The following is a 19,993-nucleotide window of genomic DNA, read 5'->3' as shown; positions in this document are numbered from 1 at the left end:
TACTTATGAAACGTGTAAGGACATCCCTCTATCTCTTCCTTTCAGCCAGAGACTGGGTGATGATACTTATGAAACGTGTAAGGACATCCCTCCATCTCTTTCTTTCAGCCAGAGACTGGGTGATGATACTTATGAAACGTGTAAGGACATCCCTCCATCTCTTTCTTTCAGCCAGAGACTGGGTGATACTTATGAAACGTGTAAGGACATCCCTCCATCTCTTTCTTTCAGCCAGAGACTGGGTGATACTTATGAAACGTGTAAGGACATCCCTCCATCTCTTTCTTTCAGCCAGAGACTGGGTGATACTTATGAAACGTGTAAGGACATCCCTCCATCTCTTTCTTTCAGCCAGAGACTGGGTGATACTTATGAAACGTGTAAGGACATCCCACCATCTCTTTCTTTCAGCCAGAGACTGGGTGATACTTATGAAACGTGTAAGGACATCGCACCATCTCTTTCTTTCAGCCAGAGACTGGGTGATGATACTTATGGGTGATACTTATGAAACGTGTAAGGACATCCCTCCATCTCTTTCTTTCAGCCAGAGACTGGGTGATGATACTTATGAAACGTGTAAGGACATCCTCCATCTCTTTCTTTCAGCCAGAGACTGGGTGATGATACTTATGAAACGTGTAAGGACATCCCTCCATCTCTTTCTTTCAGCCAGAGACTGGGTGATGATACTTTTCTTTCAGCCAGAGACTGGGTGAAACGTGTAAGGACATCCCTCCATCTCTTTCTTTCAGCCAGAGACTGCGTGATACTTATGAAACGTGTAAGGACATCCCTCCATCTCTTTCTTTCAGCCAGAGACTGGGTGATGATACTTATGAAACGTGTAAGGACATCCCTCCATCTCTTTCTTTCAGCCAGAGACTGGGTGATGATACTTATGAAACGTGTAAGGACATCCCTCCATCTCTTTCTTTCAGCCAGAGACTGCGTGATACTTATGAAACGTGTAAGGACATCCCTCCATCTCTTTCTTTCAGCCAGAGACTGGGTGATGATACTTATGAAACGTGTAAGGACATCCCTCCATCTCTTTCTTTCAGCCAGAGACTGGGTGATACTTATGAAACGTGTAAGGACATCCCTCCATCTCTTTCTTTCAGCCAGAGACTGGGTGATGATACTTATGAAACGTGTAAGGACATCCCTCCATCTCTTTCTTTCAGCCAGAGACTGGGTGATACTTATGAAACGTGTAAGGACATCCCACCATCTCTTTCTTTCAGCCAGAGACTGGGCGATGATACTTATGAAACGTGTAAGGACATCCCTCCATCTCTTTCTTTCAGCCAGAGACTGGGTGATACTTATGAAACGTGTAAGGACATCCCTCCATCTCTTTCTTTCAGCCAGAGACTGCGTGATACTTATGAAACGTGTAAGGACATCCCTCCATCTCTTTCTTTCAGCCAGAGACTGGGTGATGATACTTATGAAACGTGTAAGGACATCCCTCCATCTCTTTCTTTCAGCCAGAGACTGGGTGATACTTATGAAACGTGTAAGGACATCCCTCCATCTCTTTCTTTCAGCCAGAGACTGGGCGATGATACTTATGAAACGTGTAAGGACATCCCTCCATCTCTTTCTTTCAGCCAGAGACTGGGTGATACTTATGAAACGTGTAAGGACATCCCTCCATCTCTTTCTTTCAGCCAGAGACTGGGTGATGATACTTATGAAACGTGTAAGGACATCCCTCCATCTCTTTCTTTCAGCCAGAGACTGGGTGATACTTATGAAACGTGTAAGGACATCCCTCCATCTCTTTCTTTCAGCCAGAGACTGGGTGATGATACTTATGAAACGTGTAAGGACATCCCTCCATCTCTTTCTTACAGCCAGAGACTGGGTGATACTTATGAAACGTGTAAGGACATCCCACCATCTCTTCCTTTCAGCCAGAGACTGGGTGATACTTATGAAACGTGTAAGGACATCCCTCCATCTCTTTCTTTCAGCCAGAGACTGGGTGATACTTATGAAACGTGTAAGGACATCCCACCATCTCTTCCTTTCAGCCAGAGACTGGGTGATACTTATGAAACGTGTAAGGACATCCCTCCATCTCTTTCTTTCAGCCAGAGACTGGGTGATACTTATGAAACGTGTAAGGACATCCCACCATCTCTTTCTTTCAGACAGAGACTGGGTGATACTTATGAAACGTGTAAGGACATCCCACCATCTCTTTCTTTCAGCCAGAGACTGGGTGATACTTATGAAACGTGTAAGGACATCCCACCATCTCTTTCTTTCAGCCAGAGACTGGGTGATACTTATGAAACGTGTAAGGACATCCCTCCATCTCTTTCTGTCAGACAGAGACTGGGTGATACTTATGAAACGTGTAAGGACATCCCACCATCTCTTTCTTTCAGCCAGAGACTGGGTGATACTTATGAAACGTGTAAGGACATCCCACCATCTCTTTCTTTCAGCCAGAGACTGGGTGATACTTATGAAACGTGTAAGGACATCCCTCCATCTCTTTCTTTCAGCCAGAGACTGGGTGATACTTATGAAACGTGTAAGGACATCCCACCATCTCTTTCTTTCAGCCAGAGACTGGGTGATACTTATTAAACGTGTAAGGACATCCCACCATCTCTTTCTTTCAGACAGAGACTGGGTGATACTTATGAAACGTGTAAGGACATCCCACCATCTCTTTCTTTCAGCCAGAGACTGGGTGATACTTATGAAACGTGTAAGGACATCCCACCATCTCTTTCTTTCAGCCAGAGACTGGGTGATACTTATGAAACGTGTAAGGACATCCCACCATCTCTTTCTTTCAGCCAGAGACTGGGTGATACTTATGAAACGTGTAAGGACATCCCACCATCTCTTTCTTTCAGCCAGAGACTGGGTGATACTTATGAAACGTGTAAGGACATCCCTCCATCTCTTTCTTTCAGCCAGAGACTGGGTGATACTTATGAAACGTGTAAGGACATCCCACCATCTCTTTCTTTCAGCCAGAGACTGGGTGATACTTATGAAACGTGTAAGGACATCCCACCATCTCTTTCTTTCAGCCAGAGACTGGGTGATACTTATGAAACGTGTAAGGCCATCCCTCCATCTCTTTCTTTCAGCCAGAGACTGGGTGATACTTATGAAACGTGTAAGGACATCCCGCCATCTCTTTCTTGCAGCCAGGGACTGGGTGATACTTATGAAACGTGTAAGGACATCCCTCCATCTCTTTCTTTCAGCCAGAGACTGGGTGATACTTATGAAACGTGTAAGGACATCCCTCCATCTCTTTCTTTCAGCCAGAGACTGGGCGATGATACTTATGAAACGTGTAAGGACATCCCTCCATCTCTTTCTTTCAGCCAGAGACTGGGTGATACTTATGAAACGTGTAAGGACATCCCTCCATCTCTTTCTTTCAGCCAGAGACTGGGTGATGATACTTATGAAACGTGTAAGGACATCCCTCCATCTCTTTCTTTCAGCCAGAGACTGGGTGATACTTATGAAACGTGTAAGGACATCGCTCCATCTCTTTCTTTCAGCCAGAGACTGGGTGATGATACTTATGAAACGTGTAAGGACATCCCTCCATCTCTTTCTTACAGCCAGAGACTGGGTGATACTTATGAAACGTGTAAGGACATCCCACCATCTCTTCCTTTCAGCCAGAGACTGGGTGATACTTATGAAACGTGTAAGGACATCCCTCCATCTCTTTCTTTCAGCCAGAGACTGGGTGATACTTATGAAACGTGTAAGGACATCCCACCATCTCTTCCTTTCAGCCAGAGACTGGGTGATACTTATGAAACGTGTAAGGACATCCCTCCATCTCTTTCTTTCAGCCAGAGACTGGGTGATACTTATGAAACGTGTAAGGACATCCCACCATCTCTTTCTTTCAGACAGAGACTGGGTGATACTTATGAAACGTGTAAGGACATCCCACCATCTCTTTCTTTCAGCCAGAGACTGGGTGATACTTATGAAACGTGTAAGGACATCCCACCATCTCTTTCTTTCAGCCAGAGACTGGGTGATACTTATGAAACGTGTAAGGACATCCCACCATCTCTTTCTTTCAGCCAGAGACTGGGTGATACTTATTAAACGTGTAAGGACATCCCACCATCTCTTTCTTTCAGACAGAGACTGGGTGATACTTATGAAACGTGTAAGGACATCCCACCATCTCTTTCTTTCAGCCAGAGACTGGGTGATACTTATGAAACGTGTAAGGACATCCCACCATCTCTTTCTTTCAGCCAGAGACTGGGTGATACTTATGAAACGTGTAAGGACATCCCACCATCTCTTTCTTTCAGCCAGAGACTGGGTGATACTTATGAAACGTGTAAGGACATCCCACCATCTCTTTCTTTCAGCCAGAGACTGGGTGATACTTATGAAACGTGTAAGGACATCCCACCATCTCTTTCTTTCAGCCAGAGACTGGGTGATACTTATGAAACGTGTAAGGACATCCCACCATCTCTTTCTTTCAGCCAGAGACTGGGTGATACTTATGAAACGTGTAAGGACATCCCACCATCTCTTTCTTTCAGCCAGAGACTGGGTGATACTTATGAAACGTGTAAGGCCATCCCTCCATCTCTTTCTTTCAGCCAGAGACTGGGTGATACTTATGAAACGTGTAAGGACATCCCGCCATCTCTTTCTTGCAGCCAGGGACTGGGTGATACTTATGAAACGTGTAAGGACATCCCTCCATCTCTTTCTTTCAGCCAGAGACTGGGTGATACTTATGAAACGTGTAAGGACATCCCTCCATTCTTTCTTTCAGCCAGAGACTGGGTGATACTTATGAAACGTGTAAGGACATCCCGCCATCTCTTTCTTGCAGCCAGGGACTGGGTGATACTTATGAAACGTGTAAGGACATCCCTCCATCTCTTTCTTTCAGCCAGAGACTGGGTGATACTCATGAAACGTGTAAGGACATCCAGCCATTTCTTTCTTTCAGCCAGAGACTGGGTGATACTTATGAAACGTGTAAGGACATCCCTCCATCTCTTTCTTTCAGCCAGAGACTGGGTGATACTTATGAAACGTGTATGAAATCCCTCCATCTCTTTCTTTCAGCCAGAGACTGGGTGATACTTATGAAACATGTAAGGACATCCCGCCATCTCTTTCTTTCAGCCAGAGACTGGGTGATACTTATGAAACGTGTAAGGACATCCCTCCATCTCTTTCTTTCAGCCAGAGACTGGGTGATACTTATGAAACATGTAAGGACATCCCGCCATCTCTTTCTTTCAGCCAGAGACTGGGTGATACTTATGAAACGTGTAAGGACATCCCTCCATCTCTTTCTTTCCGCCAGAGACTGGGTGATACTTATGAAACGTGTAAGGACATCCCTCCATCTCTTTCTTTCGGCCTCCATAAATTGTCATTTTTTATCTGGTCAAGAGTCTGTCCCGACTTCGGCGCAGATCAAGTTCTCTCCACTTAATCATATTGTTGGTGTGTTCAGGACTACCCTCATCGGATTTCAGAATGGCGTTGATATTTGACCACTCATTTACGCCTTCCTTTATTGTTTTGTAGTCTTTTGTAGAAAAGAGCTCACAGCAAAAAAGATACACAGCCTTGTTTTTGATTGAGTGTGAAAGCCAGCTCAGAACAATCCAGTCCTGGTTTGAATGGACCTCTGTGCACCAACTCAGTCCTCATACAGTCTGTTAAGACTGGGGGCCAATCTGCTGGGTCATTTGGTGGAGCAGCAACTGTTCTAATAGGGTCTTAGCTGCTTGTATCTGATGCTGGCTGTACACCTCTGGTTGTGCTAATACTGGCTGAGGCTGCCTGTACTTCACCTGGGTCTGTGTTAGTACTTGCTGAAGACGGCTGTATTGGACCTGTGTTAGTATTTTCTGAAGCCAGCTGTACTGGGTCTGTGTTAGTACTTGCTGAAGCCCGGCTGTACTGGGTCTGTGTTAGTACTGTCTGAGGCTGGATGTGGATCAACTGAGTCTGTGCTTGTACTGGCTGATGATCCAGCATCTCCTCTACCAACAAACTTAAGCATAACGCTTGTAAATTATAGATAACAATACTATTATTAATTTCATCAGCTGCATCAGGCCCATTCAAACGGTCTCCCCCAGATTTCCAAATAATACATTTTCACATTTTAAATATTATTTATACTATGGCTTGGCTGAATACTTGATGGTTATTATTTACTGAGAGATGTACATCCATATTGCCCAGTATGCCCAGCTAATCAACATTTTAAATGTAATATATAAATCAATAGTCAATGTCAATGTAACGGTTGTCTCCTCTGACGAGGAGGAGTAGTAGGAAATATCGGAGGACCAATGCGCAGCGTGGTAAGTGTTCATCTTGGTTTTTAATAAGAAACGTGAACACTGAAACAAAAACAATAAACGACAACGTGAAATAACTAAACCGAAACAGTACCGTGTGGACCAAACACTGACACGGAAAACAAACACCCACAACTCAAAAGTGAAACCAGGCTCCCTAAGTATGATTCTCAATCAGGGACAACGATTGACAGCTGCCTCTGATTGAGAACCATACCAGGCCAAACACAGCAATCCCAAATCAACAGAAAAAAGAACATAGACAACCCACCCAACTCACGCCCTGACCATACTAAAACAAAGACATAATAAAATAACTAAGGTTTGAACGTGACAGTCAATCCATTGCTTTCCATCTTGCATTAGTCCAGAGTTGTAACTAAACCTTGACTGAGAGACTAGATAATCATTGTCTTGTTTTAAAATTGTGTGTCTCTGAGGTGTGTCATCACGCCCATATATTGTCTGGACTGGTCCCCACAGAGGTTGCTGCTGGAAAGCGCGAGTTTCATTTCATGTACGCGCAACGCTGTTATCTTTTCCGAGCTGCAGTTTATAAACCCCGTTGCCCGTTGGCGTTTATCAAACGTAATGAATAGTTGTATTTCACTCTCACTTTTGTCAGGCACAAAGTCACAGAACACAGCCCTGGAAGTGGCTGGCAAGCAAGCAAGACACAGACAGACCAACAGATGCACTGCCCGGCTAGTTTAGCAAGACAGTCAGACTAGAGAGAGATGCACTGCCAGCTTGCACATCAATTTAACGTTACTGTTATTTGCTGACATCAACTCGGAGGGGAGAGAACACAAGTTTACCTGATTGCTGTTCCCACAATTCACTCTCATGTTGTTTTTCCTCTCTTTTTCATGACCAGAAGGATAGTTCCGCTTCATCCTCTCATCGAAGTTGTAAACATTGACACCCGCTTTGACACAAGGGGAAGGCGGGGTCCTTGTGTAATTTGCGGGGCCCTACACAACTTGCGTAGTGAGTGTATAGGGCCGCCCGGCTCTGGACCCAGTCATGGGGCTTTTGACTCGGTCATGACATGTCAGAGGCAATCAAAAGGCTCTTCTACCCAGCTGTAATGTCTTTGACCCGGTGTGATGCTGCTTCTCTCCTCTGCCCGGCCCTATCAGGTCCTGCTGCATCTGTCTGATTTCCATCACAGTGACTCAGGGCCGGCTGCGGGCATAAGAATATACAGTATACAGTGCCTTGCAAAACTATTCAGCCCTCTTGAATTTATTCACATTTTTGTGTGTTAAAAAGTGCCTTTATTTGTATTTTATTTTTTACAATCTATACAAAATACTCTGTCATGTCAAAGTGGAAGGAAAGAGATGAATACAAATTAAATAACTAAAATAGAGTCGTTGCATAAGTACTCAGCCCCATATGTTTAGGCAAGCCTAAATAAGTTCTGTGATCAAATTTGACTTAACAAATCACATAATAAGTTACATGGACTCACTCTGTGTGAAATATTCGTGGTTGACATGATTTTTGAATGACTAACCCTTCCTCTGTCCCCCATCCATACAACGTCTGTAAGACCCCTCAGTCAAGTATTGCATTTCAAGCGCACATTCAACTACAAAGACGACTACAGAGAGCTTTTCCAACGTCTCATAAAGAAGGGCTGTGTTTGGTAGATGGGTAACAATAACAAATTAGACCATGAATATCTCTTTAATCATGGTCAAGTTAATCATGATTGTATTAAACCACCCAGACACATTAAACTGGACTGCAGGACAGGAATGAAACTGCCCAGAGACGTTACCATGATGCCATTTGCGATTTTAAAACAGATACAGAGTTCAATGGCTGTGATGGGAGAAAACTGAGGATAGATCAACAACATTGTGGTAGATCACAATCATGATAGCATGAAAAGAAGAATACAAATATACAGAATACAAATATTCCGAAACATGCATCTTGTATGCAGCAAGGCACTAAAGTAATACTGCAACAAAGCACGGCAAAGGAAAACACTTTTTGTCTTAAATGTAAAGCGTTATGTTTGGGGCAAATCCAACACAACACATCACTAGGTAACTGTCTTCTTATTTTCAAGCATACAGTGCCTTGCGAAAGTATTCGGCCCCCTTGAACTTTGCAACCTTTTGCCACATTTCAGGCTTCAAACATAAAGATATAAAACTGTATTTTTTTGTGAAGAATCAACAACAAGTGGAACACAATCATGAAGTGGAACGACATTTATTGGATATTTCTAACTTTTTTAACAAATCAAAAACTGAAAAATTGGGCGTGCAAAATTACTTTCGCAAGGCACTGTAGTTGTGGATGCATCATGTTATGGGTATGCTTGTCATCGGCAAATACTGTGGAGTTCTTTTTAGGATACAAAACAAACGGGAAGGAGCTAAGTACAGGCAAAATCCTAGAGGAGAACCTGCTTCAGTCTGATTTACACCAGACACTGGGAAAGGACCACAACCAACAACACAAGGCCAAATCTATACTGGATTTGCTTACCAAAAAGACAGTGAATGTTCCTGTGAATGTTCCAAGTTACAGTTTTTACTGAAATCTAGCCACAGTCCCCAACATCATGACAGAGCTTGAAGATTTTTGAAAAAAAATAATGGGAAAATATTGTGCAATCCAGTTGTGCAAACCAAACTTTTAGAGACCTCCCTGAAAGACATACAGCTGTAATCGCTCTCAAAGCAGCTGAATATTTATGTAACGACTACATTTGAGTTATTACTCATCACTCTCTGGGGTCCTATTTGTTTATGACTTTATGTTTGCATCAGGGGCACGGGTATCTCTTTATCTGCCTGCATTGTTTTAGACAGGAAATTACCCAGGGACAGCAGAGCTGAGCAAATGCATTTTAGAGTAAATACCCTACCACTTTCTATGATTGCTGTCTTTCCCTTTCCCCTCTCATTCCATCTCTCTTTTATCATTTATCCCTTTTAAAGAGCAGAATCGGATCACAATGTTGGCTGGGAGTCAGATAAGGGCAGTAACCCCCCAAGATTGATACAGACTCTCCCACTGTCTCCATGTCAGAGAGAGAGAGAGAGAGATTGTATCTGTCTCCTACTCCTCTCTCCCTCTTATCCTCATCCTCTGTCAGGAAATAAAAAATCCTGAACCAACACTTCCATTTGACTCCCCCCTTTGCTGATAGCTACTTTATTGAGGGAAAGTGTACTTACTAGGCCTGTGATAGGTGGTTGTCTCAGCTAGCTATCTTAAGATGGATGCACTAACTGCAAGTGCTGTGGATAAGAGCATCTGATAAATGGCTAAAATGTTTTTAAAAAGTCAATGTACGTGTGTCCGACTCTATCTCACTGCGTTGATGTCACAATCAGCGGAGGTCAGATAGCAATCCTGGCTTGAATAGGAAGTAAAAAGGAAGACTATGTGACTGCTGGAACTCTGTGTCTGTTTCAATCGGCCAATCTGTGCCCTCTTACAGAGTAGGCAAAATGGCTGCTGGTAATGAGGATATTCCCTATAATCTTTCCCCTGCGTCCCAATTCTCTACCTTCTAGCATTGGCTAGAGACAGATGTGGCCATATTCTTACACCACTCATTCCCTTTTAAGTCCATGAAGGGAAGTGAATTAGTGCACACTTTAGGGCAGAAGGGTAAAGGATTGGGACGTAGCATCTGTATCTATGAGAGGGGGAATAGGACAGCGTCCCATCATCCAGAAAGGCTTGCTGCAGTGTTTGACTCCATAAGACAGATTAGGAGTGTGTGCATGCAGTGCAGGGGACATCACACTCTCCTGACGCCCAGCCTGGATTTACTCCCAGAATCCATCACTCTGAGCAGCTCCAGCAGAGAGCCCAGGCCAGTACAGAGGGGGAGTAGGAGGAGAGAGGCTGGGAGGGAAATAGGGCTGCAAAGAGAGGGGAGGGAGAGAGATGGAGAGGAGAGAGCAAAGTCGGGTAAGGAAAAAGGGTGGGGGGGGGAAAAGAGAGGGAAGGAAGGAGAGTCAGTTAGGGAATGGAGGCGGAGGAAGGAAGGGAAGGAAGGAGAGGAGAAGAGGTGATAGGGGAACAGGAGAGAAAGGAAGGGAAGGAAGGAGAGGAAGGAGAGGGGAACAGGAGAGAAAGGAAGGGATAGGAAGGAACAGGAGAGAAAACAGGAGAGGGGAAGGAAGGAAGGAGAGGAGAAGAGGTGATAGGGGAACAGGAGAGAAAGGAAGGGAAGGAAGGAGAGGAGAAGAGGTGATAGGGGAACGGGAGAGAAAGGAAGGGAAGGAAGGAGAGGAGAAGAGGTGATAGGGGAACAGGAGAGAAAGGAAGGGAAGGAAGGAGAGGAGAAGAGGTGATAGGGGAACGGGAGAGAAAGGAAGGGAAGGAAGGAGAGGAGAAGAGGTGATAGGGGAACGGGAGAGGAAGGAAGGGAAGGAAGGAAGGAGAGGAGAAGAGGTGATAGGGGAACAGGAGAGAAAGGAAGGGAAGGAAGGAAGGAGAGGAGAAGAGGTGATAGGGGAACGGGAGAAGGGAAGGAAGGAAGGAAGGAAGGAGAGGAGAAGGGAGGTGAAGGAGGGGAAGGGAGAGGGGAAGGGAGAGGGAAGGAAGGAAGGAAGGAGAGGAGAAGAGGTGATAGGGGAACAGGAGAGAAAGGAAGGGAAGGAAGGAGAGGAGAAGAGGTGATAGGGGAACAGGAGAGAAAGGAAGGGAAGGAAGGAAGGAGGGAGAAGAGGTGATAGGGGAACGGGGAGAAAGGAAGGGAAGGAAGGAAGGAGAGGAGAAGAGGTGATAGGGGAACGGGAGAGGAAGGAAGGGAAGGAAGGAAGGAGAGGAGAAGAGGTGATAGGGGAACGGGAGAGGAAGGAAGGGAAGGAAGGAAGGAGAGGAGAAGAGGTGATAGGGGAACAGGAGAGAAAGCGGGGGGATAAGGAGCTTCATAAAAATCTGCATATTCCATCGTTTTTAGCATTTTTTTAATGGTCACTAATTGCCAGAGGAAATGTTTTTGTATATTCCCTCTACTTCTTTTTATAGTACTTAGAAATGTTTTTGGCAACAAACCAAAAAACTATTTTGGTTCCTTTTGAATTGAGAGAGGAAGCGGGAGAAGGGAGGAGTAGTGTGGCGCTAGAATAGATCAGTGATCTAGCTCCGTCTTGTCGTTCTGAGCTTTGCTTGGTTGTTATTGAGGCAGACTACATTTGTGCCGCTATTCTTGTTCCTTGAAGCCGTGTAACAATGCCTCCCCCTGGCCACTTCAATCACTACCTGCTGAATGAGACATGTACTGGCTGATCAAAACTGACTTACTGAACTCTTGCCCTGTACCAAATGATGGGTCTCTTTCCCATGGGGTGCTTCATACTTAAAAATGTAGTTTTTTTCTCTTCGTCCCCCCCTGTATATGTTCGTGTATTCAGGATGCCTTTAGCTTTTTCTTGACAGATGGACTATGTTAATGGGAATTTGAGCTGAAAGTACTAACAGAGCTTGTCCTCCTAACTCTCCAATAGAGGCAAGGTTGGTGAGGACAGGGACTGGGGAGATGGCCTTCCATACCCTGGGTGTTATATGAGGCCAGTCCTCCCTCTTCCAGACACTGTTCCTTCTGCTTGGATGAACTCTGCTTTGTTAAACTCCCCTTTGGAGGGAAGTCAAAAACAAGAGAGACAAATAAAAAGTGTAATATGTGAAGGAAGTATCGCAACTAGGTCATAGCTGTGAGGAATGAGGCAAAGTGGTGTGGGGTGTGTTTTGCTGGTGGAGTGTGTATGTGCGTCGGTTTGTGTGTGTAATGGGACTGAGTAGTTAGAACAGTCCCCTCGGGTTCCCTGGGTTGTCAGGGTGGGGTGTGAGCTCTGTTACATGCACTCCGGCTCATCAACCCACACACGCCTTTTGAACGCAGAGTCACGGTGAGCAGGCTGTTTGACTGACCGGGCAACTCTGCCATCACCTTCCCCATCCCCTTTAATGAGGAGTTATTTATGTGAGCGCCCCTACCCCTTTAAGGGTGTTGTTTATGCGTTCTCTCTCCTTGGGCAGATTGATGGGGTCGGGTTGGGAGGGGAGAGCTGAGAGCTGAGCCAGGTGTCGCTCTACTCTGCTCTGCTGCAGTGAGTCCTGATGTGTGTCGAGAGACTGAGGGAGAGCTGACAGTTTATCGAGGTTGTTTCACACCTGCCTTTCTCAAAGTACTGAGTACAGACTCTTCAACTAACTGGAGACCACTTAAAATGCTGAGCGTTTGAGATGGTTTAGGTCGCAGTTGTTTGGGCTACTTACTCAGACACACGCACACACACACACACATAAGGTAAACACTTCTATTGAACAGACACTATCTCCATTTACCTTTTTTCTTCTTAGCGCTTCAGTGGCGATCTGTGATGGAAGTTGAAAGCGCAGTCATCTCCCAGAACTAACGCTCAGCGTGTAAACGGCTTGTTGACTTTCCGTTTAAATGCCATGTCTTTATTCCCTGACCTTTCCCCGCCTCTCCCTGTGTGATGGAGCGCTTCATGTCTTGTCCCACAGCGCCGACCGGGGGCCCTAGCCGTGGCGAGGGGCGACAGAATGGACACTTTGATTCTGTGCTTTCTTATCAGTGGACCGTTTGAAAGCTTGCATTGTGAGTCGCCACCCCTTCCTTTTGACTGGTGTTATGGCTGTTTCTGTGGATTACTGGCCGATTAGTGACATCACAATGGGAGTCAGGGTGATCAGAGAACTCCTGTGGGTGACGCTTCAGCATGGTGTTGACTGTGTGCTATGGGGGCATCACCAATGGATGCTATGTGGGAGGAGTCTGACACGGCAGAGGTTTCCAAGTCTTTTCAAGAAAGTGTCCAAGACTATGACACCAATGACAACATTGACAGTTGTACCAATGACATTGTTGTTTACAACCATCTTACAACCCCTCTATATAGACAATATTGATGACAGTGGTTGTGAGAGAGATGATTCCAGTACAACATTAATAACCCTTCATTGTTCTCTGTCTCTGTCTCTAGATGCTGAGGGTGGAGAGGTGTCCCCACCCATGGGAGCCGGAGTGGACAGTAACAGCTGGCACTTCCGTTACGGCGCCGGCGGTCCCGGAGGACCCCCCCAGCACCTGAAGCCCGGCGAGGTCCCCCCCGAAGCCTTCATCATCCCTGGATCGCCCGCCATCATCTCTATCCGCCAGCAGGGAGGAGAGGACGACAAGAGCGACTTCATCAGCTTCGGAAAGAAGGAGGAGGCCAAGAAGAAGAAGAAGAAGAAGAAGGAGAAGAAGGATAAGAAGGATAAGGGGAAGGATGACGATGAGTAGAGGAGGAGGAGGAGGAGGAGGAAGAGAAGGAAGGGGAGCTGTTGAAACAGAGGTACCAACCAAAGTCCACCGGGAAACAAAAATACAATTATTTTAGACCACAGGTGAAAATATATTCCCAATTCTACTTCATAATCTCTGGCTCAGTAACACAGACAGCCAGACAAAGTCTGCTGCAGTCTGCTCTATACCCACCCCTGCAACAAAGATAATAGCCCAAATCTCTCTGGTAAAAATCGGGCTTTACCAAGATTATTGTAGATTACTGTCGCCTCAAAAATCTCTTACTGGGGAAATTGATTAATCATCCCTTGATGAAAAAAAAACAGATTAATAAATGTTCCACCATGCCCCCAGGTGCCTATACACCTTGAGCCAAACGATTCCCTCCCTACTCTTCTCAGCAAGGGGACGAGAGCCACTGTCTCCCCTCACCCTCTGCTATTCACCCTCCCACCCACGGATACATTGGCACCTCTGTCTTACCCCTTCCCACCATGTTGTATAATTCTTTCTCTTTGAGAGGAAAAGAAAATCCAACGGCCAGAAGAAAACAGCTCTGTGCCTCGGAAAGAGAGCAAAAAAAAAAAAGGAAATGACGAGAAGAAAGTAAACTGAAGACAACACAACAGAAGACGAGTTAAATGTTGGTGATTTAAGAGCTGGACACTCACACTTGTAAATAGCATGGGAGAGAGTTGCTAAAGCTGAGGCTAAAGGCTAACACGGCACTGCTGCTGCGGCTTCCTATCGCGCTCTCTAGCTGTCAGTGTTCCCTGTGACGGCAAGGAAAACATGGCTGTCAAGGACAAAACACGCTGACACACACTCGCTGTAGCAACCCGGACACTGAGAACACCTGAGAACTGGAGAGAGGTAAAAAAAATAAAAAATAAAAAATACAGGAGCAGCCAAGAAAACAACATTGTGTTTAATACGGAACGCAAGCTGTACAGAACGCAAGCTTTTTCCTAAGCAGTACACATGTGTACAGTAGATCTACTCTCTCAGGGTTGGCACAGCAGCATCCCCTGCAGTTACTCCTGATGGGTTCGCTCACTACTCTCTTTTGGGACGACGAGATCCTTCTCTCGCTCAATGCAAACAGATAGAACGAGGGATGGAGAGAAAGGAGGAACACTCTTCAGAGTCTCCTGAGAACTAAAGAGAGAAGAGTCCAGTTGAGTTGGCCTGTGATCCAGCTTGTTGATCTGAGCTCCGTTGGAACCTTGTAGAATAGCAGGGGCGACTCTAGCTAAAGATGATCTCTTCTACTCTCCCCCTGCCACTCAGCAAAAGCCTGAGGCTTTCTGCTCTGAATGTTTGGTAGCAACCATCACTTACCTGATATCCAACCTGATCCCCCATCCTCCACATCCCCACCCCGCCCTTTCCACTCCCTGCCCCTACCCACACAGATTCTCATCCCCACCCTTACACCAACCACAGACTGCTTCTTCACATGATGACGATGATGAATTTGTGAAACTTTTTCACTTTCTATTTGTTCTTGGAGAAGACCCTCGATTTCCTACTCTGTTTAGTTAGCTTTAACTGATCTGCAGCGCTTCTGCTTGTCCCACCCCCCTTGCCCTCGGCCTTTCTCTTTTCTCTGGCCGTGGACTCCCCCTCTAGCCCCATGTTCTTTCAAGGTGAACTGGGAAGGCTGAACATTGTGGTGTGCTGGGAACAGCATGGAGTAATGTGGAAGAGGCCTGAAGAACCCAGTCGGGACCGGGGGTCCATTATTCTGAGTTCTATAACGCCAGATGTCTCCAAGTGCAAAACGGTTGAGTGCTTTTAACTTGTGAATACTACGCTGTTCATTCCTGTTTGTGGTCACTGGCGAGAGGGGACGAGGTGGGATGGGGACAGGGATGGGGTGGATGTCTGGGACATGGTTCTGAGAGCTAGGCTTATCCTACATGTTCCTGGGTACACGTATATCTCGAAATTGATTGATTATGATTAGTGAATCAAAACAGTAGGTCATCCATTGGCTTTTATGTACACGATAAATGTAGAGTTAGACTTGCTTTTTATATATGTGGCCTCTGCATTAATAAATGCAGTGTATACTGCTAATTATTACATTATTAATGAATAAATAAGGGCATATAAGGATTCCCACCCCACAGCTCTATCCCATCAATCCCCTCTCAGGAGGTTTTGTAATCAGCCCTGCTTCGATTGGTTCCCCGTTCCCCTGCCTGTATGTTGTTGCAACGCACCCCCTCCCCCTCCAGGTTTTGCGGCTCAATATGACGTCACTCCACTAAAGCGGCTGCTGCATGTTCGTCTCAAAGGAAACTCAAACAATATAGAGATACAAATATATATATATAGAAATAGATGGCTATGATTTTATTGTTTCGTATTATAATTTTACTTTATGACTCTCACAGGAGATATGTGTATGTACCGTCTCTGTCATGCATCTTCTACATATTACACCCTCCGCACTCCACAATACAGTGGTGTTGTATGACGTTAACTAAACCTTTTCGATATTTGTAAATGCTGTTGTGTGATGCCCTTGATCTCAACTCTGTTCATTTTGTTTTATGGAAATAAGATTTTCGTTTTTGAGAACAAGCAACAACAACAACAAAAAAATGTTTTGTGTCCGGCTTTGACATGATGATCTAACTAACACTGTAATATTGTAACTGAAATATGTATGATCCTGTGATGAGCTATCTCTTCCCTTTCAACAGAAAAAAACGGAAAAAATAAACACGAAAAAAGAAGACAATTCCTATGTAAAAATTGTATATGTAGTGTATGCTTGTGTTTAGTGAGCGTTCACGCTGTCATTCTTTTATCAGCGTATGATGGTGACCAATGGTGGCGCTGTCCTGGCCTACTGATCAGTACAGATCTGTTGTGAAACCTTTTTTGTACACCTGCTCATCTACTGTGACGGTGAAGTAGTGACATTTAATTTCTTTCTGTTTTTTTTTTATTTGACCTAAATGGATACAGTGGTAATGTGTTTTGTTTATAAATCACTAAATAAAAATTTTCTTTCATAAAATGAGACTGACGTTGTCGCCTTGGAGCTTGCTTGGAAACAGGCATTCTCTCTCACGCACCTTCTCCCTCTTTGCATGAACAGCACAGTTACAATCAGTACACTGTAAAAAATATTGTGCCCCTTTTACTTAAACATTTTTTGGTAACTATTTGCATCAGCCTTTTAAGTAAATCCAAAAAGGAGGATCATTTAAGTATAATATACTTTGCTTTTAGTGCGTCACAAACTCAAATATATTAAGTGCAAACAACTATCAGGATCTCAATAATTCCTTTCATTCAACTTAATTTTATCACATTCAAAATATGTTTTTTTTAGTTTGACCTGCTTTAAGTCTTTCAAGTCCCAGAACTAATGTTATAAGTTTGATATACTTAATGTAATCAGTTACAGAACTTACATTGTAAGGTTAATTTGCTGAATTTACTCTGTATCGTAATTTATATTCTATGTTTTATCTACAAATGATTTTGCTCAGTTACTCATGGTACTCAGGTTCGTAAAATGTATTTAATCGTACTACTCAAATATATACTCACAAATATACTTAAAAAGCTGATGCAAATAGTTACCTCAATAGACTTGGGAAAATGGACTAAAAATGGTATTTCTATACAAGGGAATATGCAAAAATAAACAACAGTGTTCAACTTCAAACTTCAACACCTTTATTTTAATAAAGGTTTTCTTCAAACATCAATTGCCTCTTATACCCTACTCCTTAAGCATTTGTGGAGAGCTCATTACTTTGTCATCTTTAATCATTCTGTGTATAAATCCACCTTGCCTCCTTAGGTAAAGTTACATCCAGATAGCTTGCACCTGACTACGAATATGTTCAGATCTTCACAACTGCATAAAGTTTAGGTGATAGTTTGGGATTAGCACTTTGACCTCACATCTTGTAGAGTTTGGCAAGAATTCTCTGGTGTTCTGTGTGCCCCTTAACAACATAGCGATGTTTTAACAGAAACGTAAAAGGAGGATTTATCTTAATAGACTTTACACAAAGCACAATATGAACTTTAGCTCAAATACAACCTCATTCAATCTTATTTTGACAGGTATAAGCATTCTGGGTATAACTCCACTTTGCCTCCTAAAGTTACATCCAGATATCTTGCACCTGACTACAAATCATCTCAGAAATCCACAAGTGCATATGGAGTCAATTTTAAAACAAAGCTGTTTTTTAAACAGGAATTTACAATGTCTCTTATGACTTCACCTGACAAAGAGCATCATGTAAACTGTAGCTCCTATACCACCTAGCAACTAGCCTTTCAGCTTACTGAGTAGGGTTTAGACAACAGTTGGTGAGTGGCCCTTTGAGAGTTCTCATAGATATCTTTAGACATCTCTGAAAACAAGTAACTTCATCTTTAGAGCTTGGACCCATGGCGAGGTCCTGAGATCACCAAGTTCCAAGAATACTTTTTGGAACACCTCAAAGGTATATTTAGGTCTTTGGGGTACCTTAGATTCAAGTCATAGATGAGGCCCATATACAAGGTACGTGACTGTGTAACACCACAAATACCAGACAGGACCTCTGCTCCTAAGATGCAGATCCCATGCTCTATATTCTGGTGCAGATCCTTCACAGTGAACACCTTCATCACATGCTGAACGAGGTCCTCTCGGATCACGGTGTCGTTAGCATCCTGAGTGAAACAATTAAGAAATAACAGGCTAGGCTATTACGTTAACTGTGCCACTTGAGGAGGAGAGGGAAACAAAGGAAGATACCTCATTTAGAGATAAATAAGGATACAAAAATAAAAACCTTTACCTTGTGTTCTGTAATAAGGTCTTCAACCCTCTCGCCGAGGTATATGATCAGGGCATGGATCACACTGTCTCTTCTTTCCTGGATGGTGTCGCACTGTAATATGATGTTATACAAATATTTACATTTAATACCAGCAACTAAATACATACAGTATAACCTATATACTATTGTTAAGGTGTTCCAGAGCAACAGTTGCAATTCTTCTGAACCCTTCCTTAATCAGAGAGAGAGAGAGAGAGAGAGAGAGAGAGAGAAGGCGAGTAAAAACATCTTCTGAACCCTTCCTTAATCAGAGAGAGAGAGAGAGAGAGAGAGAGAGAGAGAGAGAGAGAAAACATCTTCTGAACCCTTCCTTAATCAGAGAGAGAGAGAGAGAGAGAGAGAGAGAGAGAGAGAGAGAGAGGAGAGTAAAAACATCTTCTGAACCCTTCCTTAATCAGAGAGAGAGAGAGAGAGAGAGGGCGAGAGAAAACATCTTCTGAACCCTTCCTTAATCAGATAGATAGAGAGAGAGAGAGAGAGAGGGGCGAGAAAAACATCTTCTGAACCCTTCCTTAATCAGATAGATAGAGAGAGAGAGAGAGAGAGAGAGAGAAGGCGAGTAAAAACATCTTCTGAACCCTTCCTTAATCAGAGAGAGAGAGAGAGAGAGAGGGCGAGAGAAAACATCTTCTGAACCCTTCCTTAATCAGAGAGACAGAGAGAGAGAGAGGGCGAGAGAAAACATCTTCTGAACCCTTCCTTAATCAGAGAGAGAGAGAGAGAGAGAGAGAGAGAGAGAGAGGGCGAGAGAAAACATCTTCTGAACCCTTCCTTAATCAGAGAGAGAGAAAGAGCGAGAGAGAGGGCGAGAGAAAACATCTTCTGAACCCTTCCTTATTCAGAGAGAGAGAGAGAGAGAGAGGGAGAGGGAGAGGGAGAGGGCGAGAGAAAACATCTTCTGAACCCTTCCTTAATCAGAGAGAGAGAGTGAGAGAGCGAGAGAGAGAGGGGGCGAGAGAAAACATCTTCTGAACCCTTCCTTAATCAGAGAGAGAGAGAGAGAGAAGGCGAGTAAAAACATCTTCTGAACCCTTCCTTAATCAGAGAGAGAGAGAGAGAGAGAGAGAGAGAGAGAGAGAGAGAGAAAAACATCTTCTGAACCCTTCCTTAATCCGAGAGAGAGAGAGAGAGAAAACATCTTCTGAACCCTTCCTTAATCAGAGAGAGAGAGAGAGAGAGAGAGAGAGCGAGAGAAAACATCTTCTGAACCCTTCCTTAATCAGAGAGAGAGAGAGAGAGAGAGAGAGAGAGAGAGAGAGAGGGCGAGAGAAAACATCTTCTGAACCCTTCCTTAATCCGAGAGAGAGAGAGAGAGAAAACATCTTCTGAACCCTTCCTTAATCAGAGAGAGAGAGAGAGAGAGAGAGAGGGCGAGAGAAAACATCTTCTGAACCCTTCCTTAATCAGAGAGAGAGAGAGAGAGAGAGAGAGAGAGAGAGAGAAAACATCTTCTGAAC

General features: G+C 44.2%; 1 protein-coding gene across 25 annotated transcripts in view; it reads left to right on the top strand.

Annotated features, from left to right (window-relative positions):
- LOC135526264 (protocadherin alpha-C2-like) overlaps positions 1-16,707 on the top strand; it is a 222,383-nt gene extending 205,676 nt beyond the window's left edge. For all 25 annotated transcript variants that reach the window (XM_064954465.1, XM_064954481.1, XM_064954476.1 and 22 more), the window contains one exon: positions 13,364-16,707. In XM_064954465.1, the coding sequence (XP_064810537.1) occupies positions 13,364-13,665 (302 nt within the window). In that variant the 3' untranslated portion in view covers positions 13,666-16,707. The remainder of the gene's footprint in view (positions 1-13,363) is intronic.
- The last annotated feature ends 3,286 nt before the right edge of the window (positions 16,708-19,993 follow it).

This window comes from Oncorhynchus masou, chromosome 32 (assembly GCF_036934945.1).
Source record: "Oncorhynchus masou masou isolate Uvic2021 chromosome 32, UVic_Omas_1.1, whole genome shotgun sequence".
In the NCBI taxonomy this organism is placed as follows: Eukaryota; Metazoa; Chordata; class Actinopteri; order Salmoniformes; family Salmonidae; genus Oncorhynchus; species Oncorhynchus masou.
Note: the sequence above shows the minus strand (reverse complement) of the source record. Positions and strands in the feature narration are given on the sequence as shown.